At 39.1% G+C, this 27,717-nt stretch overlaps 3 protein-coding genes across 6 annotated transcripts in view; all 3 read right to left on the bottom strand.

Annotated features, from left to right (window-relative positions):
- LOC130561117 (gastrula zinc finger protein XlCGF57.1-like) overlaps positions 1-22,747 on the bottom strand; it is a 36,433-nt gene extending 13,686 nt beyond the window's left edge. Inside the window, exon 1 of the mRNA XM_057345259.1 lies at positions 21,822-22,747. The gene's annotated coding sequence lies outside the window, so the exon portion shown is untranslated. The remainder of the gene's footprint in view (positions 1-21,821) is intronic.
- On the bottom strand, positions 122-3,829 carry LOC130561218 (zinc finger protein OZF-like). Its single transcript, XM_057345403.1, has 3 exons — positions 3,634-3,829; positions 2,614-2,641; positions 122-2,484 (listed from the first exon to the last, which is right to left on the bottom strand). Exons 1-3 carry the CDS (start codon positions 3,827-3,829, stop codon positions 1,224-1,226), a joined length of 1,485 nt encoding a protein of 494 aa, XP_057201386.1. The 3' UTR covers positions 122-1,223.
- Positions 2,373-27,455, bottom strand: LOC130561125 (gastrula zinc finger protein XlCGF8.2DB-like). Of its 4 annotated transcripts, XR_008963787.1 has the most exons (6): positions 26,363-27,189; positions 23,275-23,482; positions 6,326-7,018; positions 4,123-5,709; positions 3,634-3,994; positions 2,373-2,554 (listed from the first exon to the last, which is right to left on the bottom strand). XR_008963787.1 is itself a non-coding variant. In XM_057345271.1 (4 exons), the coding sequence occupies exon 4, from the start codon at positions 18,574-18,576 to the stop codon at positions 17,287-17,289; it is 1,290 nt and encodes a 429-aa protein (XP_057201254.1). In that variant the 5' UTR covers positions 18,577-18,578; positions 23,275-23,482; positions 26,363-26,489; positions 27,386-27,455; the 3' UTR covers positions 16,228-17,286. The 4 variants fall into 4 exon arrangements, 2 of the variants coding, with proteins under 2 accessions (XP_057201255.1, XP_057201254.1); XR_008963788.1 differs by lacking the exons at positions 23,275-23,482; positions 26,363-27,189 and adding an exon at positions 8,029-8,097; XM_057345271.1 differs by lacking the exons at positions 2,373-2,554; positions 3,634-3,994; positions 4,123-5,709; positions 6,326-7,018 and adding exons at positions 16,228-18,578; positions 27,386-27,455 and having other exon boundaries at positions 26,363-26,489.
- Positions 27,456-27,717: the final 262 nt, after the last annotated feature.

Here is a 27,717-nt window from a genome sequence, read left to right as displayed (position 1 = left end):
GTTGTTTATTTACTCGCCCTCAGGCCATCCAAGATGTAGGTGACATTTTTTATTGAATAGAACAATAAAGACGTTTTTAGGTAAACCTGCAGCCCTCTCTGCTTCATATAATGGATGTAAATACTCAACTTTATTTATATAGCGCTTTTACAATTTTCATTGTTACAAAGCAGCTGTACATGAGACATATTGACTATAAGCAAAACAATTAAAGTTGTACCTGCAAAAACAAGAAAAAGGTGAAAACACAGAAAACGGACACACCCACAGACACACACGCTCAGTGAGAGCACACATTTAGGATAAAGGAGAGAGGAGCACAGGTCAAATATAACAGACTATAAATTCCTATATGCAATATTAATTAAAACTTTAAAATCCTAAAGCAGCCCCCCGGTCAGGCAGATGCAAAAAACAGTATGCAAACGGTGGCGAGGAACCCAAAACTCTAATGGAGAAAAAAAACCTCAGGAGAACCCAGGCCCAACCAGGGGATTCCAGTTCCCCTCTGGCAAAAGCTGCTGCCTCTGCACAAGCTCGACGGTTTGGTCTTGTTTTGTGGTCGACGTCGGACAACAGAGGAATACAGTTAATTATGCCATTACTATATTTCCCTGGTTGTTCCTCTGTTGTCTGGTGTCGATCGCGGAACGGGACCGGGACCTGTCAGTTAGTAAAAAGAACTATGTAGGTCAAACGAAATGACAATACAAAATAGCAAATGATACCTTTCAAGCAAAGTCTCTTCCCCTCACATTTTATTAAAGAATACACAGTTCACGAGTTCGCCTGCCCATTCAGTCTTAACAGTTAAGTAGCGATAAGATACGAGAGGCCGTGCTATACTGTGAACACAAAATATGCTCATCTTAACTGCAAACTGTTATAAGCACAAGACGTTAATAATAATGATGTTGTATCTAACAAACATACAACACAAAACAGATTCATTTGAATTCATACACGAGAAAAGACATGAAGAGAATAACAGAATCATTTAAATTAGCACATAGTACACAGAAGAAAACTGCGAGGGGAATTATTCCAGGTTATAGATGCTATGATGATTCCAGTGCCGTTTGTTCTTCAGCATGTTTCTTCTGATGAGTCTTAAAACCTGTTAAATAAGCGAATCTCTCACTGCAGATGGAGAAGGTTTCTCTCTTCTCTCGTGGATTCTCAAGCTACCTGAATAAACAAACGTCTTGTCACACTGAGAACAATTAAGAACCACATTGAAGTCTCTGATGATTAAGAAGAGCAGTTTGTTGAGTGAAACGTTTCCCACAAACATTACAGAGATGAGGGTCTTCTCCAGTGTGATGATGTCTCTTGTGTCTCTCTAAATGGTGATGACGATTAAAACTCTTCCCACAAACACTGCAGTGATAAGGTTTCTCTCCAGTGTGGATTCTCAGATGAACCCTAAAAGTACTACGATCAGAAAATCTCTTTCCGCAGTGAGCGCAGACGTAAGGTTTCTCTCCAGTGTGAGTTCTCTCATGAGCTATCAGATTAGATTTCTGACGGAAGCGTTTCTCACAGTGTGAACACTGATAGAGTTTCTTCTCAGTACGTGTTGTTTGGTGCGACTTTAGACCAGTTTGTTCTTCAGCATGTCTCTTCTGATGATTCTTAAGACTTGCGAAGTGAGTGAATCTCTCTCCGCAGATGGAGCAGAGGTAAGGTTTCTCTCCAGTGTGAACTCTCTCATGAGCTATCAGACTTGATTTCTGACGGAAGCGTTTCTCACAGTGTGAACACTGATAGAGTTTCTCCTCAGTACGTGTTGTTTGGTGCGACTTTAGACCAGTTTGTTCTTCAGCATGTTTCTTCTGATGATTCTGGAAACTTGCGAAGTGAGTGAATCTCTCTCCGCAGATGGAGCAGAGGTAAGGTTTCTCTCCAGTGTGAATTCGCTCATGACGTAGCAAGCACGATATATTAACAAAACGTTTCTCACAGTGTGAACACGGAAAGAGTTTCTCCTCAGAGTGTGCTTTTTGATGTGACTTTAGATAATTTACCTGCTTAAAGGTCTTCCCACATTCACTGCAGTGATACCGTCTCTCATCTGCGTGTAATCGCACATGTTTCATCAGATTGCTTCCATGGTTGAATCTCTTGTCACAGTGAGGACACTCGTACGGTTTTTCTCCCGTGTGAATTCTCTGATGAATAACAAGATATTGTTTGCTGCTGAAATATTTGCCACATTGACTGCAGTGGAAAGGTTTTTCTCCAGTGTGTGTCCTCATGTGACGTTTCAGACTAGAAGACGAGACACAAGCTCTCCCACACTGCTGACAGTGAAAGTGTTTGTGGTCTCTGTGCTCTTGTGAATGAAGTTTCTTCTCTTGTAAGGTAGGAAAGCTGATGTCACATCTGGTGCAGGTGAAGAGTTTCTGTTCTGTGTGTTTTCTCTCATGTGTCTCTAAACGTCTCTGTGAACTGAATGTCTTTCCACAGGTGATGCAGGAAAGAGTTTGTGCTGTCAGTCACTGTTTTGATGTAGAGGACGTTTCTCCATCACAACATGAATCACCGCTCTCATCTGAAACAAACACAACAGCGTTAAGAGGTGCGTTTGCAACTTGAGTGACAAAAAAACACCTTTTATGAAACAGTAACTCACGTGACACTGAAAATGGGAAAAAAACAACAACAGATGATACTAGTGCTGTCAATCGATAAAAAAATCTGATTAATCACATATTTTTAATCACAGATTAATAAACAGATTTCTTTAACAGCATCATTTTATGAATGAAAGCCAACATTCTGATAGTAGTATTGCAACTGATGTCTCTATTAAATTGATTATTTTTTCTTTGTTTTAACATTAATTATTGCCATTTAACATTGAAGAACAGTATAACTGAGAGCTCTCATGTCGAACAGGTAGGAAATATACAGATCTCAAGTTCTCAAACACGTTACAGTCTTTAATTCTGTATTTAACTTAGAATTTAGCATTAAAGCTACAAAACAAATTGAATTCCTCTTTTCTTTTGTTCTTTGATTAACATTAATGACAGGACTCACAGCAGCGGGTTTAAGAATGCGGCCCCTTTAAGAGCTGCCGCTCTACAGCTCTGACGCCACTCCCATTTTCACAACTCTTTGCATTCATTTAGGATTTTATTTTACACGTTGAAATCTGTGCTTACGAAAATGCTAGACACAACGATCTTTCTGACATAATCGTGTGTGGTTTTCTGCATCCCACAGCTAGAAGCTGTCTATCGCTACTGAACGCTTCGAAGGAACCGTTTCAAAACCTTAAATGGTTTAAAGGCCTTTACATGAATAAAGGTCTTTGCACATACAGTCCGAAATTTTCGTATGCGTCTTTTCGTATTTGGCTCTCGTTTGTACGGCGTCTCTGAATTGTTAAAAAAACACCTCTCAAAATTCTTGACGGATGCGAAAAACGCAGAAAATCGAACCCTGTCCGAATTTTTTGATGACGGACGAAAATATCGGAGGCAGTGTGTAAATGTGATTGACACAACGTGAGGTCGTATTTAGTTTTTAACATGCGGAGATTTCGGACTCTTTGTGCAATTACCTTTAATCTGAAAAAAAAATCAATCACATGCGTTAACGTTGACAGCCCTAGATGATACATACCGGAAGGAATAAAATCATCATTCTCATCTTCTTCAGGCTGTTCTTCCTCTGATGTGGGTTCTGTTTTTGTGTCCAGTTTGATTGCAGGAACAAAATCATCATGATTCTCATCTTCATCAGTCTGTTCTTCCTTTACTATGAGTTCAGTTTTCATCTCCATCAGTTTCCTGCAGTCCACCAGTGTGACAGAACACATGTTGAGTGGTCTGGTGTTCAGGATCTGCTGTTCTCCAGCGTTACAGACAGAATCCAGAGACTCTGTGGAGGTTTGATCAGTAGATTCATCCTGATTCAAGGTGTGATTACTGTCACACACAGTGTCCTGAGCGTCTGTGGGGTTTGACTCGACCTTTACCACAATCTGACAAACACACAACACATCATCAGCACTGGAGCTTTATATAGAATATATGTGTGATGTCTCACTTTGGTTTAGTTTGACATGAATGACAGTATAAAAGCAGTAAATGATGTTGAATGTGTCCAAACCTCAGTGTTGAGTTCATCTCCTCTTGTCCTCAGCTTTTCCTCCAGTAACGCCACCTCTTTCTTCAGCTGACAGATTTCTGTGATGAAATCATCAATATCCAGCATGGACAGATCAGTTCCCACTGATTTACAGCACATCTGTGACGTCATCCTCAACACACACACACACACACACACACACACACACAACACTCTGTTTTAAACACTAAAGAGAGAAAATCAGAGTGATGTGAACACGCAGCGCTCGATGTTTGACTTTCTTTCTTTCTTTAGTGGGTTTATCGGCGGACTGAAGAGCTGCAGAGCGACTCCTGCTGGACTGGAGACGCAACACACACAACACTAGACTCACGAAGATCGTTTCATACATTCTTTGATTGTTTAGTGTAGAGGCTCTTTAGTCCAGGTGGAATATCCGCGTACTTTAGTTACTTTACATAAATGCCAAAAATGTACACAGTTGTATTTAATCTAGACGTTACTCTTCTTCATTTTGGATCTTATCAGTACGTAAATAATTAGAACATTAATGTACTGTTGATTTTATCCATCACCATCACATACAGAAGACACAAATCCAGGGATGCAAACACATCGGGGTCAAAAAAATCGCAATGATGCGAGACAACCCGCCCCCCATCGTTATACACCCTTACGAAAATTTACCATGGCTTTACTACAGTTCAAATTGAAAAACCATGGCTACTGTAGTAAAACAATGGTTATCACAAAATAACCATGGTTTTGAAAATCATGTTTTTTTGTCAAAACCATAGTAAACGATGGTTACTGTAGTAAAACCATGGTTTTGCCCTAAGTAATCAATGCACCAAAAACCACGGTTACTACACTTGTTAATTTTCGTAAGGGTAGGGCCTATATATATTTATACCACGGAGCTGTTGAATCCTTAAATCTGATTGGTTGACAAACGTTCTATGGGTATGCATTAACTTTCAGTTAAATGCACACCTATGAAAGTGTTCCAGGTCTGCTGACCGCATTACAGTTCCAACACATCGCCAAGTTTAAACAACAGAAGGTTATAGTGCAGCCTACCGGCCATCACACACACAGCACCTGCTCTTGATCTGACGTTTATCATGTCAAACTTTACTGTTAATGGAAACCTGTGTGTGGTTTCGTTTCTATCGAAGTCTACTTGAATTATAAACAGAGAGTGTCTTTGCAATAACTAAAATTATTTAAAAACTACAATACTAAATTCTCTCTAGAAATGCAATCAGAAGTTGTTGAAATTGAAAATTAACATATCTTTACAAAACAATGCTCCAAAGGGCGTTTCAGCCGCCATTTTATTTTTTGAGCTTGAGCGTTCTAGACCAATCACGCACCTCGCATGTTGTTATGGAAACGAGAGGTCACTGTCATTGGTTAGCTGTGAAAAGGGAGCTTGACGTCAGCGCTGTAGTCTCAACACGGCCGGGAGTGTAGCTATTAAATATATATATTCATAAAGAACTCTTGATAAAAATTGTATGGACACCATTGGATACCGTTTTGCTGATGTGTTTCGATGAATCTTTGTGCAGTTGCATTCTTTCAGCTCTGATGAAGACCTGTGTGCTGAAACACAAACTACATTCACTCTTTTTGACTTGTCCGCATCACAAGTTTTCCTGAAAATACTGAAATTGTTTTCAAGCCACCTTATTTTTGTGAAGTTGCGCGAGAATAACTATATCACCTCTGACCATCATGTGCTGTATTCTAATAACATCAGTCTGTTTGGAGCTACAGTATATTTTGCTGTACATTTATTGATTTAGCAGACGCTTTAATCCAAAGCAATTTAGGAATGAGGTGACATTTAACAACATAACACATGTTCTGATATCAATATCTTGACGTGATCAAGTTAGCTCAGATAAACGGCCGACAGCAGCGGCATTCCACCTGTCAATCAAGTGACCGGCTGTAGCGGCCGATCGATGGTGATCTAGAAACAATTCCACACATTGATGGCACTGATGTTGTGACTACAACTGGACCGTTCTTGGTCGACATCGGCCTTCAATGGAAACATTTATTTTCGCATGAGCTTTGAAACAGGTCTGTCGTGAGAAACTCTGGATCCTTCAATGGATCAGAGAAACTGATCCATTGAAGGGTTCCGCTCTAGTGTGAATTCTCATGTGCTTATTAAAGTTGCTGGAGTCTGTAAAACTCTTTCCACACTCACAGCATGTGAACGGTTTCTCTCCGGTGTGAACTCTCATGTGCTTATTAAAGTTACTTGAGGCTGTAAAACTCTTTTCACACTGTAGACATGTGAACGGTTTCTCTCTGGTGTGAATCCTCATGTGTTCTTTAAGGTGACTTGTGCTGCTAAAGCTCTTTTCACATTCATGGCATGTGAACGGTTTCTCTCCGGTGTGAATTCTCAAGTGTTCCTTATAGTTATTGTTTAATGAAAAACTCTTTCCACACTGTTTGCACGTGAACGGTTTCTCTCCGGTGTGAATCCTCATGTGTCTCTTAAGGTGACTTGTAGTTTTAAAACTCTTTCCACACTCACGGCATGTGAAGGGTTTCTCTCCGGTGTGAGTTCTCAAATGACCCATTAGGTGACTTGTAGTTTTAAAAGTCTTTCCACACTGTTGACACGTGAAGGGTTTCTCTCCGGTGTGAATCCTCATGTGTGTCTTAAAGTCTCGTTTACAGGTGAAACTCTTCCCGCACAGATGACACGTGAACGTCTTCTCATCACTGTCAGTTCTCATGTGTCCGGGTCTTAGGGATTTGTTTCCACACTTTTTATCTCCTGTTCTCAGAGCTCCTTTCTGTGAAACTTTCTGGGATTTTTGTGCACACTGATGATTCTCATCAGCATCTTTTACTTCATCTTGACTGTCCTTATTCACTTCCATCATATCTGAAATCAACAAAACTATCTGTTAACAACAGTTTTACACTTTTTTACACACATTATTTTAATTTTATTCTGTTTAAATTACAACATAAAATGCACTCAGATGTAGCGGGACACATTACGGTAATGAGATTTCCAGCAGAAAAAAGCAATAGGATTAAAAAATAACTCATTTCTATGTTAAATTATTATTTGTGCAAGCCAGAGAACAAATGTATGTTTATTATTTAAAAAAATGGGTTACTGAATTATATGTTCTGTAATTAAAACCATCACTTCCATGTACTAGTCAGGTAAAAGGACATATGCATTCATGTTTTTTTTCAATAAGACAATAAAAAAACAACAGACTGATGAAAATGTGGAACAAAGGGTCAAAATGTTGTTTAAAAAACTTAAACGATATTTCCATATGATTAATGAAATTATATTGAACTATACCAGATTACAACCATGCAAAGTTATTAGATGTATTTTACTGCTAATCTTCTGCATTTATGGTCCACCAACAACCACTTAATTCATTAAATTAGAAATTAGTCAGTTGACTTGACACTCTTTTATATATAATTAATGTATAGCATATATTTCAGCAGGACATTTAGACTTTAATTCACCAAAGCAGCATTCACCAGATTACAACGTATAGCCAAGACATTTATGAGAAATAACATTCAAATGTATTATTAGCCTATAATTTTAACTGCTAAACAGACGTGTTTCCATTGCACATACAGCTAACATTATTCAAACGATCTCTTTTTATATTACAAGTCTATTCTTGTTATAGACGCACAAACTGCGCTAAAAGTTTACGCGCACGCGCACGAATCAATCGTTGTGTGGTGAGCGACTCCGTTCTTCTACGCGCTTCAACTGCAGTGATAGCTCGGAACTTTTATTCTGTAAAACGCAGGTTTGCACCCTAAACAGTGCCCTTACTTCCACATACTCGTATCATACATGCTCGACACTACAGCAGCTTGTTTTTAACGTGTGTATATAGGCCATACCTTTCAGCAGCGCCAGTAGGACCCGTCTTCAGTTGCCGCCACAACAGAATACAACAGCACGCTTCTAATTCTTGAGTTATGATTTTTAATGGCGGTTGGCAAACCAAACTTAAAAGACGCATTCCCGCCACCTACTGGACTGGAGTGTGGAGTGGCGCATGATAGGTAATATAACAAAACTATAAATTAGGAAGAGGGCACTAAAATTCTGTTAATCAAATTAGTATCTTTTAAGAAATTAAATAATTCTTCGTAGGTTTTATACTGTTTTGGCCCATTGCCTAACAGTGTCTGAATAGATAAATCATCAAAACATTTAATGCGGAAATCTTTCTCTTAAATACGCCTCACACTTTATTAAGACATGTTCTACTGTTTCTGCCAGACCACTTGTTACATTTGCCAGTTTCATGTTTCCCAATTCTTAACAAACATTGATCCAATAGACAATGCCCAATACACATCCTTGATATTAAGACATCCTTCATGCTGTTTCCAAATTTCATTCTTTCAAAACCAACTGTTCCTAGATACCATATAAATGTCTGCCTTTCTTTCCATTGTCCCACTCCTTCTGCCATTTCTTTCTAATTTCATATGCAATTAAACCTTTGACTTCAGTCTTAAATACAATGTTAGAGCCTGTTTTGCCAAACTATGCACCTCTTCATTTCCTGATACCCCGAATGTGCTGGTATCCAAATAAAGTTAATACTAATTCCAGCTTGTCTTGTTATAAAAAGACTCTGTTATATTTCATAGATCAAATCTTGCCTAGTTGCCTAGAGGTTCCACTTGTTAAACTGTTAAGAGCAGATAAAGAATCCCTGCAAATCACTGACCTGATTGGTTGAACTTCTTCAACCCACTGTAGTGCTAAGGTCATTGCTATTAATTCGGATGAGAAAACTGATGTATAATTTGATGTTCTCTTCAAAATGTTTACTTTAAACTGAGGAATAAACACAGCTGCAGACGTAGTCCCAGAAACTGGATCTTTTGATCCATCAGTGTATATGTATTATAATAGACATGATCTATATACTGTTGTACTGTTATACTATTTTAAAAAAATGTCCTTGTGTCTATCCTCATGTAACTGGGCGTCTACTGAAGGCATGGGAAAAAGCCAAGGGGGAATTGCAGGCAGAGCCACAGAAGGAGGAGACGGACACGGGTTTCAAAAGCGTTCAAACACATGCTGCGCGCGCACGTAAAAATTTAAACAGCTCGGCTGAGTCCGAAATCGCATACTCAATGGGTAGGTACTTAATTTCAGTAGGTACGTACTCAACGGGGCTAAATGTGTACGTACTGTTTTCCCTGAATGGGTGTAGTATGAATGCGATCGGCCGTTGTCCGCCATATTGATGATCTTCTTCTCCTTTTTAATGGTGGGGAGCAAATTACGTTTGTGGTGCATGTCTATGAAGGTATTTCAGTAGCAAAACTTGAGAGAATGTAGAATTTAATTTGTAAACTTGTAAAGTAAGTATTTGTACCTGTACACTAAAATGTACACTCACAGCCCCAATGTGAAAACTTGTCAAATAAAAAACTGAAGTTGAATGTTGAGATTTGCACTCGTGGACAAAACTCACAAATCTGTCTTCTGAATTTGAAGTTGCAGAAAAATAGTCACAAACGTGTAAACTGGCATTTACAAAATACATCGGCAGATACAAATGCATAGCACATATTTACACGTTTTCCTAGATTCAGACTTGAATTGCAAGCACAAATAGGCATCTACAACCTCTCAAATCTGTCACTGCAGTTTCAAATCTTCCCGCCTTTTGCTACTACTGTCGCGATAAACCCGTTGCAAAACTAACTTGTGCACTTGAAAGCTCAGACGCGAGAGAAAGAGGTGCATTTGATGACGTCATGCGGCTGAGCCACACCGCCGCCTCAAGTTTTGCTACTGAAATACCTTCATACATGTCCTCCACCTACTGTACTGGAGTGTACATGGGCCAGAGATAAACCATGCCACATAATAACAAGCGCAACAACTTAAACTGTGAGAGACAGGTGCATTAACATCAGTAATGCTAACTTTACCTTCCATGAGTTTTCCCAACATTTGCAACATGTTTGTAATGCCTTCACAAAGGAGACGTCGGGCAGCTGCTCAAAGATCTCGCCTTAAGAGAGCACTGCTGATTTTATTGTCAAGGAATATAAGTATTATTGCTTATAAATTAAACGTACCCTAACCCTAGAAATGCATTGCTAGCCCACACCTACACTTGTGCACAATATTATTGATAAGTGCTGACCAATACTTGGTCAGCACTTAAACGCCCCCTTCCATTGATTGGACAACCAAAGGTCAGCAAGCGACTTCTTCGGTTGTCCCTCGGTTCCGAATAAATAGTCCTCCGCTGCTGTACAGTAGGGATTCTTAAAGTAGCCTATGTTTCATTGCTCTCATTAAACAACCGTCCACAAACCGTACGGGCTGGTCCTAGACTGGACTTTCCTCGTGCAACCTAGCGCATTTCATATAAGTCTTTATATCACAAATATTAATGTAGTTCGCATCCGCATCTTTTTAACTCTCCATGGTCTGTTGATTTAGATGTGTCAAATCAACCGTAAATCACGAAAATATAAGTTTACTCTCACATCTGTACGTTTTTAAATAAAAAATAATAATAAATAAACCGCTAAACTATGTGTTAGTGGGTGAGGTAAAACGAAATGACCGTTAATTTTTAAATGACGGGAGTGCGCGGCAGAGCGGAGTATGCACGTGCTCGAGCGCACACACATACAGTAAACAGACAACCACACTAAAGAAACACACATATTTTATTATTTTTCCAGCCATTAAAGGGCACATTTATTAATTTCATTTGGTCAGTATAACATGTTAATGTGATCTTATAATTTCTGTATTGCACATGTCACTAACCAGTTTTGACTATTTTTACCATTAAAAAAAAACCAAAAAAGAACCATCAGGGAACGTTATTTTCTGCTTATTTTCTGGATATTTAAAAAAACAGCCTGCAACGTTCTGGGAACGTTATTTTCTGGTTTCAAAAATAAAACCTGAAAAGAACGTTCTTAGAATATGTTAAAATAACCAAAAGGGAACCAAAAACTAACATTAGGGGAACGTTCTGTGTTTGCTGGGTTTAACTTGCGTATGGTTTTAATATATGTAACGTCTATGTCTACTTCGAAGATGCTTGTGTGCGTGGAACGCCACTTTAAGCTAGACATAATAAAACACTGCATTTTCACATCAAAATCACAAATATACTTTACTATGTAGCATCTTACAGGTTAACTTTACGCTACAGCACTTTATCAAATGCGACTGCAACGCAAAGAAATGCGTTGTTGGCTAGTAATACTCACATTTGATAAAACCTGCCTCGCAGTTCTCCGCCATGCTCCTGTATGAACTTGGGATATTGATATCCTAAGTATAACTATCCTGTATAACTATGGGATAGATAAGTATCCCAAGTATGGCCCTGTCCCAAATGGCGCACTCCGGTCTTGTGGACCTCCTCTGAGTCCACACTTGGTGACGTCAGGAAGTGCAGACCTATAGGGCACTAGGCACGAGTCCACAGGTACATGGGAGTGCATTTTGGGACAGATTTGAGGTCATCACACCGGAAAGAGCAAGTGGTGCTTTCTAACCTCTCTTGTGGTACTTTGTTGTCATTCGCTGATCAGTCTGCGCAGCGCCGCGTGAAGTCGACCACACTTGTTGTACCATTGTTGTTATTTGGGACTGGAGCTGCCGGTTTTTATTGTTCTGTAGTTCATATGTTGATATACCACCCGAGCATTATACAATAGATACTTATGTTTGTAATGCATTCATTTGTCATGACGTAAATGCAACTGCTTATGTATATGTATTTATTTGTAATAACTTATTTGTATTTGTAACTTAATATGCATATATGTTGTTATTTAATATTTCTCTGTAATGTAGAAGCAGTGTTGTTTAGCCTTACAGAACCCAGAGACAACTAGATATAGGCTAGATCTACAAAACATGGCCTTAAATAAGAAAATGCACTGCATTAAAAGTTGTTATTCTTGAATAACTGGATTAATAGAAAATAAATAAGCAATAATATGAATAAGTAACTAATTAATAAATTAATTTTGATTTTTATCAAAACATACATTTAAAAATGTAACCGTCATGTTTACGTATATGTCTGACATCCACGACAATCCTCCCATCCGTTCTGTGATTGGGCGCTCGCAAGGATTCCTGGGTAGGGGACTTCAGTGGAGTCTGCATCAATGTGGACTTCGCTGAAGACCGCATCGAGGGCACAAAGGAGGCGCTCGTGAGTATTTGGACTTGTGTATACTACTGTGGCGTCCGAAACCGCCTAATTACCTACTATATAGTGACACGGTTTGGCATGGAAAAGAACCCAAATGCAGGCAGGCGGTGGTGAAGGGGTTAAACAGGGATATTTATTAAATAATAAAACAAACACCCACGATGGGGAAAAACTAAACAAATGCAAAATACCACAAAACAAAGACTTCCCACGGGGGGCAAAAATAAACTAACAAACCAAACAGTGACACACGGCAGGGTAAAAACACAAGAAACTCACAGACCACGGCCAAGGCTAGGGACAGGAACGGGAACGGGAACAGGAACACTGAACGCAAGCACAAGGAACAGGTACACAGTACATACACAATCCACAAGCACAGGACAAAGAAACATGGGGGCATTTTAAAGGCAAGACAAACGAGGGATAATGACACAGGGCAGGTGGGAAACATTAGACACGGCAGGGAAGCAATACATGAAACGAGAGGGGCGGGGCCAAAGACAAGACACGAGAAAACACATGGAGTGTCAAAAGATAAACACCCCATGGTTTTCTCACACAAAACCAAAGGCTTTGTCATGACTCTGCCACAGGACCAAGAAAACCATGACTAAGTGAGGCAGAGCCATGACAATATAGTATGTGAAAACAATATAGTATGTCCCAAACCTCAGTAGTCATAAAAGAGTAGGTGAGAAATTCCTGGATGGCTTACTGGTCACGTCCACATTCTGAAGCACCCAGCGACAGATACTTGGGATACTACTATATCCCATGAGCCCACGGGAATTGATAAATTCAACTTCAAACAGGAGCATGGCGGAGAACTGCGAGGCAGGTGTTTTCAAATGTGAGTATTACTAGCCAACAACGCTTCTCTTGGCGTTGCAGTCGCATTTGTTAAAGTGTTGTAGCGTAAAGTTAAACTGTAAGATGTTACATAGTAAAGTATATTTGTGATTTTGCTGTGAAAATGCAGTGTTTTAATATTTCTAGCTTAAAGGGGCGTTGCACGCACACAAGCATCTTCGAAGTAGACTTAACGTTACATTAAAACCATATGCATGTTACAGACGCTTTTTAATGTCTGTGTAACATGTGACCTGTCATTTTCTCGATAAGTATTGCAAATGAGCACATCACAACATGAAATACACATCACAGTAATGGAGCTTATGTCTGTTAACATTCACTGCTTGCATAGATACATATAAGTAATGTAAATAAACATAATGTATATATTTTATTTGTCCATTAGTACTGATGATGAATTCAGGAAAATTTGAGCTGAATAAACAGCGAGTTAACACATGTTCCCTCCACATTTACATGCAGTATTGAGCACAAATCACAGAGGTCACTTGAATCTTGTTTGACTGTTACAGGGACAGATGAGCACACTCGTTAACATCACGACGGTGGCGACGGTGGTCAGCTGCGATATGGCAGTAGGATGTGTGGTTCAACAATAATTTGTTACAACAATAAATTGAAATAAAGCTTTGATTTATGTGATGTTTACTTGTATATGTTTTAATAATGATTAAATTAAATTATTTTCTTACATCAAATGCGCGTATTTTTATTCATGTTTATTCTATAGTTTTCTGTAAATAAAACATATTATATTACTTCATGCATTATGTCATTGATTCACTGAAAACGTATGCATTCACATTTTTGTAGTCTGTATTAATGCATAGATGACATATGGCAATACAATTAAATTTAATAGCCTATTTTAATACAATATATCATTTGGTCAGCACTTATCAATAATATTGTGCACAAGTGTAGGTGTGGGCTAGCAATGCATTTCTAGGGTACAGTTAATTTATAAGTAATAATACTTATATTCCTTGACAATAAATCAGCAGTGCTCTCTTAAGGCGAGATCGTCGAGCAGCTATCCGACGTCTCCTTTGTGAAGGCATTACAAACATGTTGCAAATGTTGGGAAAACTCATGGAAGGTAAAGCTAGCATTACTGATGTTAATGCACCTGTCTCTCATAACTTAAATTGTTGCGCTTGTTATTACGCCACATGGTTTAATCTCTGGCCCATGTACACTCCAGTACAGTAGGTGGCGGACATGCACCACAAACGTAATTTGCTCCCCGCCATTAAAAAGGAGAAGATCATCAATATGCTGGACAACGGCCGATCGCATTCATACTACACCCATTCACAGAAAACAGTACGTACCCATTTAGCCCCGTTGAGTACGTACCTACTGAAATTGAGTACCTACCCATTGAGTATGCGATTTGGGACGCAGCGCGAGGTTTCGGACATACTATTCGTTCGCATACTGCTTTTTGCCTACTATATAGTATGGCAGTATGCGATTTCGGATTCAGCCCTCGTCTGTTTAGTTTGAGCGATGCCATGTTTGGGTAGACACGCAACGCGGAGCGCTGCCAACCTCCAGCTGTTGCCACGCGGTGGTACTATCCTGTATGGTAATACAGAATTGGAGATCCTGGAAATATGCCTTAATCAGCTTTGTTACCTGCTCTGGAACGTGGAAGAAGTCAAAGGCTGTCCACAGCAGCTCATGTGGCACTGATCCAAAGGCATTGGCTAGATCTAGAAAAACCACATGCAGGTCTTTCTTCTCCTTTTTTGCCATTTGCAACCGGTGCCAGATGATGTTAGCATGTTTCAAACATCCAGAGAAACCCCCTATGCCCGCCTTCTGCACTGAAGTGTCAATGAAGTTGTTTCTCTTCAGAAATCCTGAGAGTCTATTGGCCACAACGCTGAAGAAAATCTTACCTTCCACATTCAAGAGGCTAATTTGGCGAAACCAGTCACTAGTGTCCATCTGGTGTTCTGGTAGCTGAAATGGGGGCATGTCCTCTGGAATGGAGATTGGCTCATGCCTCTGACTGTCGGAATACATTTTCCGTAGGTGTTCCTCAATATCTGTTATAGGTACTTTAACGGGTGCAAAGGTGATGCATTAACATTGACAAATCAACCGTTTTTAACATTGATTCAATGGTTTTCACGTGCTCTCTTGCTATCTGGGCTACTATTAATACAATATTATATATGTTATAGATTACTGGTTTCAGCTAAGAAAATAGATTACATGAGTTACTGTCGTGATTCTACACCTATCTTGTCATGTCTTCATTGATCTTGTAGCAGAATCACGGCAGGATCCCTTGTTTTATGTGAGAAGGCCATGAGTTGTTTACGTCTGTACATCTCATGTGTTTTCTCGTGTCTTGTCATTGGCCCCGCCCCTCTCATTTCATGTATTGCCTCCCTGCCGTGTCTCATGTTCCACACCTGCCCTGTGTAATTATCCCTCGTTTGTCTTGCCTTTATATACCCCCATGTTTCATTGTCTTGTTGCTCGTGCATTGTTTATGGTGTCTTCGGTGGCGATCCTTGTTTATTGTATCCTGTGCATACCTGTCTTCCCCTTGCTCGTGTTCCTGTTTTGGATCGTCCCGTCAGTCGTAGCAGGTGTTTAGTTTAGGTTATCTAGTGTTGTTTGTTTTCAGTTTAGTGTTAGTTAGTCGCCGTCCTGTTGTTATTTTATTGTATTATGTTTTCCCCCATCGAGGGTTTTGTTTTGTGTTTATTGTAATAAAAACCCACGTTAACCCCTTCATCCCCCGCTGCCTGCAATTGGGTTCTCTTCTGCACACATTTCATGACAAGTTACACCTCAGACGAGGAGGGCAGAGGGGCAGTGGCTCTAACCACCGGGCACTCCCCTGTAAACGACCCTGACCAACATGTGGTGTGTTGTGATATTTCAGTGCTGTATTCTAATAACATCAGTCTGTTTGGAGCTACAGTATATTTTGCTGTACATTTATTCATTTAATCCAAAACTATTTAGGAATAAGGTGACATTTATCAACCGATAAAGTGTGTAAAAACATAACAGTTTATTTTGCAAAATGTAAGATTTATTCATTAAAAAGGGTTGCTGCTCCGGTTAAGATCATTCACATTAATGTCGTAAATACTTCATAAACAGATTCACAGATGCTTGTCACTTAAGTTCATCTTTATAAAACAATTAATACATGATTTTAAAAGCATTAAGATGATCAAATCGAGGCATGTTGTCTGTACAAAGAGGGAGCAAAAATATATAAATGTAGGTTCCCATGAGACATTAATAAATTCACATTCATTTCATAAGAGGCTGCGCCTGTCTGTGTAAACCAGCTGAAGTCATTTTTGGTGATTTTCTATTTCTCTATAGTCTTATTGTAAATAATGTAAAGAACATTCTGCTTGAGCTTAACAGGAACAGGGGTGTGCTTACATAAATGTACTTTTTATGTTGAATGATGTCTATCTTAATTAAAATGATTTTGTCATTTCAAATAAAGTTAAGTATCAGTGTACGAGAGACTCATATTTTATTTTAACTTTTGTACTGATATCAATATCTTGACGTGATCAAGTTAGCTCAGATAAACAGCCGACAGCAGCGGCATTCCACCTGTCAATCAAGTGACCGGCTGTAGCGGCCGATCGATGGTGATCTAGAAACAATTCCACACATTGATGGCACTGATGTTGTGACTACAACTGGACCGTTCTTGGTCGACATCGGCCTTCAATGGCAACATTTATTTTCTCATGAGCTTTGAAACAGGTCTGTCGTGAGAAACTCTTTCCACAAACACTACACAAGCAAGACTTTACATTTGCACGTCCTCTCACAGGTATCTCTAGACCAGTGGTCACCAACCCTGTTCCTGGAGATCGACCGTCCTGCAGACTGCATCTCCAACCCTGCTTCAGCACACCTGTCTGTAATTATCAAGCAAACCTGAACACCTTGATCAGATAGTTCAGGTGTGTTTGATTGGGGTTAGAGCTGAAATCTTCAGGACGGTCGATCTCCAGGAGCAGGGTTGGTGACCACTGCTCTAGACAAACCTTTACTGCACTGATCCATTGAAGGGTTCCGCTCTAGTGTGAATTCTCATGTGTTTATTGAAGTTACTTGAGGCTGTAAAACTCTTTCCACACTCACAGCATGTGAACGGTTTCTCTCCGGTGTGAACTCTCATGTGTGTCTTAAGGCCGCTGGGAGTTGAAAAACACTTTCCACACTGATGACATGGGAACGGTTTCTCTCCAGTGTGAGTTCTCATGTGTTCTTTAAGGTGACATGTTCTCCTAAAAGTCTTTCCACACTGTAGACATGTGAACGGTTTATCTCCAGTGTGAATTCTCATGTGAATCTTTAGAGGACCGCCAGAAGTAAAACTCTTTCCACACTGTTGACATGTGAACGGTTTCTCTCCGGTGTGAATTCTCATGTGTGTGTTAAGGACACTTGTACTGCTAAAACGCTTTCCACACTGATGACATGGGAATGGTTTCTCTCCAGTGTGAGTTCTCGTGTGTTCTTTAAGGTGACATGTACTCCTAAAACTCTTTCCACACTGTAGACATGCGTGAGGTTTCTCTCCGGTGTGAATTCTCATGTGTCTATAAAGGTGACATGTACTCCTAAAACTCTTTCCACACTCATAGCATGTGAACAGTTTCTCTCCGGTGTGAGTTCTCATGTGTGTCTTAAGGCTACTTGTACAGCTAAAAGTCTTTCCACACTGTTGACACGTGGAAGGTTTCTCTCCGGTGTGAATTCTCATGTGTGTCTTAAGGCTACTTGCACATGTAAAACTCTTTCCACACTGTTGACACGTGAACAGTTTCTCTCCGGTGTGAATCCTCGTGTGTCTCATAAGGCTGCTGGTACTTGTAAAACTCTTTCCACACTGTTGACACGTGACCGGTTTCTCTCCGGTGTGAATTCTCATGTGCTGGCTAAGGACATGTCTAAAGGTGAAACTCGTCCCGCACGGATGGCATGTGAAGGGTTTTTCTCCAGAGTGAATTCTCTCGTGCTGCTTAAGATTACTTTTACTTCTAAAACTCTTTCCACACTGTTGACACGTGACCGGTTTCTCTCCGGTGTGAATCCTCATGTGTACCTTAAAGTAACCTGGGTCTGAAAAACACTTTCCACACTGATGACATGTGAATGGTTTCTCTGCGGTGTGAGTTCTCATGTGTCCGGTTATTGGGGATCTCTTTCCGTGTTTTTTATCTCCTGTTCTCAGAGCTCCATTTGGTGAAACATTCTGGGATTTTTGTGCACACTGATGTTTCTCATCAGCATCTTTTACTTCATCTTGACAGTCCTTATTCACTTCCATCATATCTGAAATCAACAAAACTATCTGTTAACAACAGTTTTACACTAGGGCTGCACGACAATTTATCACGATACCACTAAATCCGATTGTAATCAAGCTGGCTGCGATATGCAATGTGTCGATTTTTTTAATGCATAGCTTGTCCGTGAAGCACGTCTTTGGGATCAGTAGGAAATGCTGCTTGATCTAAAAGCAGTGCGAGTTAGAGTCACTTATAATGTGCATTTGAAAAAGCAACACCCGTCAAACATGATCATTATAAATATACTTTATTATCATAAAAATACCTGATGAGGCTTGAGTAACAGTGATAAAAAGATGTCCATAGGCATTTCATCTAGTAGGGATGGGGAGTCAACTCCAAAAGAGTCGATTCCTCAACTCTTAATGAAGTCGGAATCGACTCGTCGACTCCGTAATTTTTAATAGAGGTGCACCGATTGACCGGCAAGAGATCGGAATCGGCCGGTTTTTCGTATGATCGGCTCGACCGGTGACAGGCCGGTCAGTCTCACGTCTCGCCGATTCCAAGCCGATCTTCTGTTTCCAGTGATGCGGGCAAGAACGTCACAGCCGTCAGTACACTCAAAGGCGCAAGTAAACATGTAAACATGCGCGCGCACAGCCTGTCTTTCACGGCTCGTTTATACTCGCATGTGGGTCCACCGGACCGCGAGTCTCTGCTGACTGACGCGCATCTCTCATCTCTCATATCGCATCTCTCATATCCGCGCTGCACGCGCGTGCACACACATCATGTACTGTACAGACAAAAAGGTGCACTGTAGTTCATCTCTCGCTGCTCCGTCTACATGGGGTATGTATGCTAACAGTGATGCTATTAGCATCATGCTAAACTCTGACATTTCAGAAAAAATGAAATAAAGCAATGTTAGTTTCATAAACAGAAACAGACAAGAATAACGTTGAAGTATTTTATTGTTATCTTAGACTTTTGTGAGATGAGTACAAAAACGAAAAAGGTAAATTAAGTGACATGTTTAGTTATATTTTATTATTTGTACTTCTTTTCAGTCACAGAGTTATTCAATTTAAGAGTTGTTTGGTAAAGAGAAGATTCTGTAATTTAATGGATCTTAGAGAACTGCATTTAGGGAAATTGTAATGTTTAATCATTTATTCAATGAAAATAAAAAAAATTGTGTATTGAAGAAAAGTTAATATGGTTTTATATACAGTATACTGTCAATTATAGTTTGTGGATAGAAAATCGGAATCGGCAGGTTTCACTTGTAATAAAATCGGAAATCAGAATCGGCAAAGAAAATTGCAATCGGTGCATCTCTAATTTTTAATGTTGTCATTGACTCAAATCGGTTACATTGTCTTTGTGATTGGCGCAAAGCAACGAATAACATTTAAAAACCAATCAGGTAAAAGTCATACCTCCACTCTCTCTGACTACACGTTTACAGCCGATCCAAAACACTGCGTTAATCAGAGCATGAGCGACGCCTACTTGTTCGCTCACAAAAGTACACGCAATATTTCCCGTTCATTCTTCACCTTCAATCCGATCTCATTAAATTCTAAAAAATTCTTATTAAAAACTCTCCTATATTTCGTCTGTCCCTCTTCAAGCTTTTATTTCTCTAAACGACTGTTAAGACTTTGTAAGTTGCTTTAAATGAAAGCGTGGCGCTACGCTTAAATCTGAGTCTGTGCGCATAACTGGACACAAATCAAAATCAAGTTTGTGGAAACAAATTATAAAGCGTTTCATCCAGCTTAAAAAATCAGCAACAGTCAGGAAGTCACAAATCATATATAAAGTTACTGATGCTGGGTTATTATTATTATAGCATATTTGTTGGTTTTAAAATTACATGTTGATATTTTGAGTTATTTTGCAATGAGTTACATTAAGAATAGAACACAAGGTAGGCTCAATGCCTTTTTTTTAAAGTGTTGAACTTAGCCCAGGGTGAATATATAAACTCTTAAACGAAAATAAATAAATGTTTTAGGCTTGTTTAGCGCACATTTACGGAACCTCAATTCAAAACAATGAAACGCGGTGTCTTTACGTACAAAACATATTCATTTGTGTAACTGTAACTCTCCAAAATCGATGCAATAAAAAATATAAAAATAATAAAGGAAACGAAATGTCTTAGCCTTACCATAAGTCGGTTAGACCTGGGCTAGTCTCAGCCTCAGACGTCACGCCCACGATCCGTTGGCTGAACGACCGTCTGATACATTTGGCACACTTTTTTGGAAACACTTCAACGAGTTCGAAGTCGCAGGATTTCCGGGAGACGTGTGTCGTGTTCTTTAACGGTCCGTCGGGAAACAAAACAAAGCGGTCCGATCGAATTAGAAAGCTTCCGTGTTCATCAAGACCGACTAAACGCTGCTTTTTTAAAGTATGCGAGGTTCATAGTACAGATTCTTTAAAAGACGTCCAAGAGTTTTGTTTGAGGTACTTAGTGGAGTCTAAAAGAGATGTTTTAACCTGTTTGCCGACTGGATATGGGAAAAGTCTTATCTTTCAAGCCTTGCCGACCGTCTCCCAGAATTTGGAGGGGTACCATAGAGATACAATTTTGCTTGTTGTTTGCCCTCTCACATCTATTAATAGAAGATCAAGTAAAATACCTCGACGAGAAGAAGATATCCGCCGCATATGCGGGCCAAGATGAAAGAACAGACGCTGACATAGCAGTTGGACGGTTTAGTCTTGTGTTTGGTTCTCCAGAACTGCTTGTTGGAGTTAAAAAGTGGAGAGATATGCGCCAAACAAATGTATACCGGGAACGTCTTATTGGCATGGCTGTCGACGAAGTGCACACCGTTGTACAATGGTAAGTAATGCTGTTGTTCTCTGCCAAGTAGGTTTTGTGTATCTTCTGTTTTAATGCATACAACTTACTAAACAGCTGTTTTATGCTTACATTAGTTTGCTTTAGTTACATGTGTGTTTAAACCGGTGCTCTAGGAGACGCGCGCCATTGTAAAAGTAAATTGGGAGACGACCGTGAATTAATGATTTACTAGTTGCACATCGGTCTGTAATACGCCCTTTTCACAATGACGTCACTTAACTTCCGCCTTTTTGCAAAGCAGTGTATCATAGCATCCGTCTTGCAACAAACAAGAAAAAGAAGAAGAACTTCCGTTTTGCCGTCGCGCTGGAATTTAACAACAGTGAAAAAAAAACGGACAGAACACGTATTCAAGTACTTATCCTAGCACCTTCGCTAACACAAAAAGAAAACACTTACCTTCATAATCAAACAGGTACTGTTCAACAAAGAATTTGTATCCTTTCTCTAGCTTTGATCTTGTCGTTAGCGAAAAATTTTCTGCAAGACGTTGTACATCATCTAGACGTATTTGTGGCAGATGTGCAAGGGACTTGGTAAACTCCATTCTGAGGCGCTAGCGGAAGTAACTTCTTCTTCTTCTTGAGTTTTACTGGCGGTTGGCAAAACAGCTTATAGGTGCATTACCGCCACCTTATGAACTGGAGTGCTAGCGGAAGTAAAGATACACTGCTTCGCGGCAGAACGGAAGATGCGTGACGTCATGTGAAAAGGGCGTATTGTGGGGACATTTCCACGCCACTAAACATGACGCAGCACAAAACTATACTGGATTGGTAGCTTCACCTGTCAGTCATATTGTCTTTTGGGCGGGCCTTGACCAATAAAAGCGGCCAAAGTTACCAGACCTTCAGCATGAAAAACCACATCAGTTTAGGACCAGAAAGGAGTAACTGGTCTGACAGCACAAAAAAACTCTCTGTGATGGTGTTAGATGCACAAATGCATGTGTATTTGCTAGTGACTTTGGAGATTGGTTGCCAGCCCAACGTTCCCAAGCTGAAGTTCATTCATTTATTTTATATTCGTATTCCTGTGCCCGTTTTGAATGACAGTAAATGGAGGCAAAGTGTCGATTCCATCGACTCCAAAAGTGGGAGTCGACAATCGGAGTCGACTCCAAAAAACCCGGAACAGAACACCCCTACATTCTAGAACGTGTTATGGTCTTCTTCTGCAGTGCGTATTTGGAGTGTACGCACGAGAGCGCCCTCTGGCTTTCGGATGCAGCAGCATTTTCCCGTACTTCACTCAAGTGCATAAATCACGTGATATTTATCGTCGGTTTATCGTGACAGCCCTACTTTACACACACTATTTTAATTTTATTCTGTTTAAATTACAACATAAAATGCACTCAGATGTTGCGGGACGCATTACGGTAATGAGATTACCAGCAGAAAAAAGCAATACGATTAAAAAATAACTAATTTCTATGTTAAATTATTATTTGTGCAAGCCAGAGAATAAACTTGTTTATTATAAAAAGTTGTGTCATTGAATTATATGTTCTGTAATTAAAACCATCACTTCCATGTAGTAGTCAGGTAAAAGGACATATGCATTCATGTTTTCTTTTTCAATTAGACAATAAAAAAACCAACATACTGATGAAAATGTGGAACAAAGGGTCAAAATGTTGTTTAAAAAACTTAAAGCAGAACGGGTGGTCACGATATTTCCATATGATTAATGAAATTATATTGAACTATACCAGATTACATCCATACAAAGTTATTAGATGTATTTTACTGCTAATCTTCTGCATTTATGGTCCACCAACAACCACTTAATTCATTAAAGTAGATTTTAAATTAATTCAGTAATAAAGCTTTAGAAACATAAAACCAACCTCTGTGTTCTTTAGTCCCTCAGTTTGTGTTCTGTGTAGTTCTGGATCTCTCGTGTTCTCAAGCTTCTCTTCCAGCAACTCCAACAACAGTCTGAAGATCTCAGTTCTGACACCTGAAGTGATTCTTCTGCTTGTTGGTTTCTGGTATTTATTGGTGGATTGATGTGGGAGGAGCTTCACTGAAGGTGTCAATCACTGTTTGTGTGAACTGGAGATGTTAGAGAGAACGATTCAGATTAGTCTAGCTGGCATTTAAAAAGGCGGGGGGCACTGTAAATTGACATGAACCTTTATATATATATATATACACACATACACATACACATATATAATTAACGTATAGCATATATGTATATTTACTTTAGGGAAACAAGATTTTGCTGTTTCAGCAGGACATTGAGAGTTTAATTCACCGAAGCTGCATTCACAAGATTAGAATTTTTTTTTTTTAGATTTAGATTCAATTTATTGTCATTGCACATGTACAAGTACAAGGCAACGAAATGTGACCTCTGCATTTAACCCATCCAGAGAGTGGTGAACACACGTACCCCCGGAGCAGTGGGCAGCTATCACTGCAGCGCCCGGGGAGCAAGTAGGGGTCAGGTGCCTTGCTCAAGGGCACCTCAGTTGTTACCCGCCTGGGAATCGAACCGGCAACCTTCTGGTCACGAGTCCGACTCTCTAACCATTAGACATAATTGTAATTAACCTCCTGTTTGGATTATTTTAGTTGTGTCTCAGAGTCTGATATATCCTGACAATATTACTGTACAACATACAGTATCTCACAGTAACCGGCAACCTTCTGGTCATGAGTCCGACTCTCTAACCATTAGGCCACAACTGCCCTTCAATGTATTACAATGTATAGCCAAGATATTTATGAGAAATTAAATTCAAATGTTTTATCAGCCTACAATTTTAACTGCTAGAGAGAAGCGCTAAACAGACGTGTTTCATTGCACATATACAGCTAACATTATTCGAACGCTCTTTTTAAGTCTATTCTTGTTATAGATGCACAAACTGCGCTAAAAGTTTACGCGCACGATTCAATCGTTACTAATACTAGCACTTATTTCCTATCTCTTTACATTCTAAATTAAAAAGGTTAATAACATTTGCACACTGTTTCTCTTTTATTGAATTGGTTGCTTTGAATAAAAGTGTCTGCTAAATGATAACTGTTTTATGCTAAACTCATGCAGTGTGCTGGCAGTATATTGGTTTCAGGCTTTATCTGTTCAATTTCTTTGGTGTTATTTATGACGTGTAAAGATCCAACTGCTTACTCTTTAAAGTTTTTATTTCTAACTTTAACTCTCATTGAATGCAGAGATTGACTGTATGAATCTTTGGGTAGATGGCAAATTGATCAGATTCAATTTTAATCAACAAGTTTTCAATTAGATTAAAAACTGATCTCAGAATGAATCAATTCTGTTTGATTGACAATAAAAATCAACTTAATTCAAAAGAATTTCTGTTAAATTGTATGCAGCAACTCAGTTTAACAACTCAATTGAGTAACTTTCAGATTTTACCAATTACAACTAAGCACCAACCTATTTCAAGTCATCAGACTAAGCCCTAAAACTGATGGTTAACTTTTAGTTGAATGGTGTGTTTTAAATTACAAATATTGAAATCTGCATTTACCTCAGCCCATTTAAAACACAAAACATTTGTGTTTTAACATGTCCTTGTTTTGTGAGGACATTTACATGTTACATATCAGAATAACGAAGTAGGTGAAAATGGGAACAATGACGGCTATTAACGGCTATTAGCACTGATTAGTACTGAAACAAAAACTTTCACGATCATCAGCAGAAGACGGACAGCTGGATGTGTTTTCACAGGCGATTGTCAGTAACGATGAAGCAAACATCACTACTGACAAGACAAATATCAAAATCCTGATTTTTATTCTCAGTAAATATGAACAAAATATATTTTTTTGTGCGGTTTAGACACAAAGTAAATATACAGCTATCATTAAAATATCAAAGTGACACTTGTGGTGAGCGATGCATTGAGCAGTGTGTTGGAGAAACTACTCAGAAAATGTGTAATATAAACAAATCATATGAGACGAAAAACTGCTGTTATAAAATACAATGAAGTACTGTAGCTGTCACTGAATTAAAGTGTTTGTGTTTAAATTTCAGTTACTTTACAAAAGCATTTTGTGGTGAATGTATTTTGTAAAATATGTGTTTGGTGATGTAATGTTAAGCCATCAGGGTTCGTACGGTCATGAAAAACCTGGAAAAGTTATGAAATTTTAAAATCAAACTTTCCAGGTCTGAAAAAGTGTTGGAAAACGAATAAACCCAAAAAGTTTTGGAAAAGTCATGGAAATTGTCCAAAGAATACCTGTAAAAAATAAAATATGTTTAATTGCTAATTTTAACTAGTTGGTAAATCAGGTGATCTTGCGAACAGGCAAAGCAGAGGGAGTCCCAGCCAACATTTTTTTGTGGGCTTGAGGCATGGGCCCCAAGTGGGTTTGTCCACGGGTTCCATGTCGGCCCTATGTGAATTAGCCCATATGAATCCTACGTAGAATCTGAGTGGGGCCCATGTGGGACCCAAGTGGGGACATGCATAAGGCCCATATTGGTCCCACCTTATAAAGCCCATGTGGATTAAACCAAGGCCCTGTATGTTTAATGGAGGAGCCCTGCATAGTGTATACTTGAGTGGTTCTAGATGATGTTTTATGAGGTTTCCTACCTGGACAGTACAATTTTTGTTATTGTTAAATTGTAATTGACCTTTCCCATTCTTATGCTCTACCAAATACAATGCAATTTTTACTGATTAAATGATAACTGCAGCATTTGGATGTTGCTTTCTTAGATGTTAGTCTTCAAAATGAATAATCTACTACTTTATATTTGCCTGTACATCATAAACATAATAGGTGCATTCTGAAAATGAAAAACACATGGATGTTCAATATCAAATTTATTATAATTTTCTGATCCTTAACACAGAATATTTAACTCAACCTTAAAAACAGTCTTAAATGTTAAATTCATTAAAAATAGTTTGATAGATTTCAGATTAGAAAGGGTACTTTAAACTCAACTGAACAAAAAATATTTTGAACGCTTAAACTGCTGACAGTCTGATGTTTTGTGCCAGACTGCGTTAAGGGCTCTTTTTCCACCCCTGTCTCGTGCTCCAGTGGTTTCAGTCCACACCTGTAACAGAAGAACACAAATACAGTTATTTGATATGTCCAGCATCACATAGTTTACAGCACAAATGAGTACTCTACATGCTATCAATTTAATGTCAAACAATTCAAAAATGCATCACCTCACAATAACAGAATTATTAGTTGACAAGTACAGTATATACTATATAATCTTATGAACAATCTGTTATGTGTAGTCTGCATAATGAAGGCAAAGATGCTGCATCTATGTGCAGATCAATCATTTAACCCCCCTGGGGTCCGAGTGGGTTTTAAATCCTGGAGAAATTTTGTCATGTCCTGAGATTTGTGCTTTTTAGTAATGCACCCATATTTTAATACATCGTTATAAGTGGTGGGACATTATCACGTCGTGCTGTCAATCACTCTCTGGTAACGTTACGCTGAGAACCCTCAAAGGCTTTTCATTTATAATTAGCACTACACGAACCAGAAATATCACGCAAACAAAGCAAATACAACAAATCCGTGTTATATGATGTACATTGTCAGTAAAAAAACAAGGTTCTTGAAGAACACATTAACGTATTTAAAATGTAATGGGAACTAGCGTTAGCATTCTAGCACTACACAGGCTGCAGACAACGATAGCGCGGGATGCATAAATCTGGTCTCAGAACAGATTACAATTTAAGTCCTAACGTTACATCGTTTCTGACATCAGCCTTTTGAGCTTTACACGTCTGAGGAATTAAAAAGAATGGCATTAAATGGTTAAATATCGTAAATTAGTGTCACTCGTCATAGGCTGTGGTAAAGTCAATTCAATTTTACCTCAGGTGGAAAAATGGTAGGTACACACAGGCTTACAAAATGCAAAGGAAAATGACGGTCAAAACAGGGTTAACAAAAAAACGCTTAAGTAAATATGAATTTTACCTTCTTATTTTTGATTTTTCCAGTCCCGACTCGATAAACTTGCTGCTCGGTGGAGTTGCCAGCGCGCCACGTCTCTGCCAAAGATATCCTTCCGCCGATAAAGAAACTCCTCTGTAGTTTGATTTATTTAATTTATTTAAATCATAGCTGTCATTTAAACATTAAACATTTTCAACAAATGAATATTTAATTATGTGATATAAGAAAAATCTACCAAAACTCAGGAGAACTACTTTGTCAAGCGGAACAAAGTGCTCTCGGTCAGGGGTGTGCTCGACTGCATCACCTGCGCAAAGCAACCGGGTTATGACACAAGATACCGCGACATCGTT

Source organism: Triplophysa rosa, linkage group LG11 (genome assembly GCF_024868665.1).
Source record: "Triplophysa rosa linkage group LG11, Trosa_1v2, whole genome shotgun sequence".
Classification (NCBI taxonomy): domain Eukaryota; kingdom Metazoa; phylum Chordata; class Actinopteri; order Cypriniformes; family Nemacheilidae; genus Triplophysa; species Triplophysa rosa.
The sequence above is the reverse complement of the archived record's forward strand: the minus strand, read 5'-3'. Positions and strand labels throughout refer to the sequence as shown.

Bases quoted from the DNA above. Each gene is read 5' to 3' on its own strand.
- LOC130561218 (XM_057345403.1), bottom strand. From the start codon at position 3,829: ATGTGTTCTGTCACACTGGTGGACTGCAGGAAACTGATGGAGATGAAA. The intron at 2,642-3,633 runs GTATGTATCATC...TCCCATTTTCAG, and splicing joins TGATGATTTTATTCCTTCCG to TGTCACGTGAGTTACTGTTT. The intron at 2,485-2,613 runs GTGTTTTTTTGT...GACAGCACAAAC, and splicing joins GAGTTACTGTTTCATAAAAG to TCTTTCCTGCATCACCTGTG.
- LOC130561125 (XM_057345271.1), bottom strand. From the start codon at position 18,576: ATGATGGAAGTGAATAAGGACTGTCAAGATGAAGTAAAAGATGCTGAT.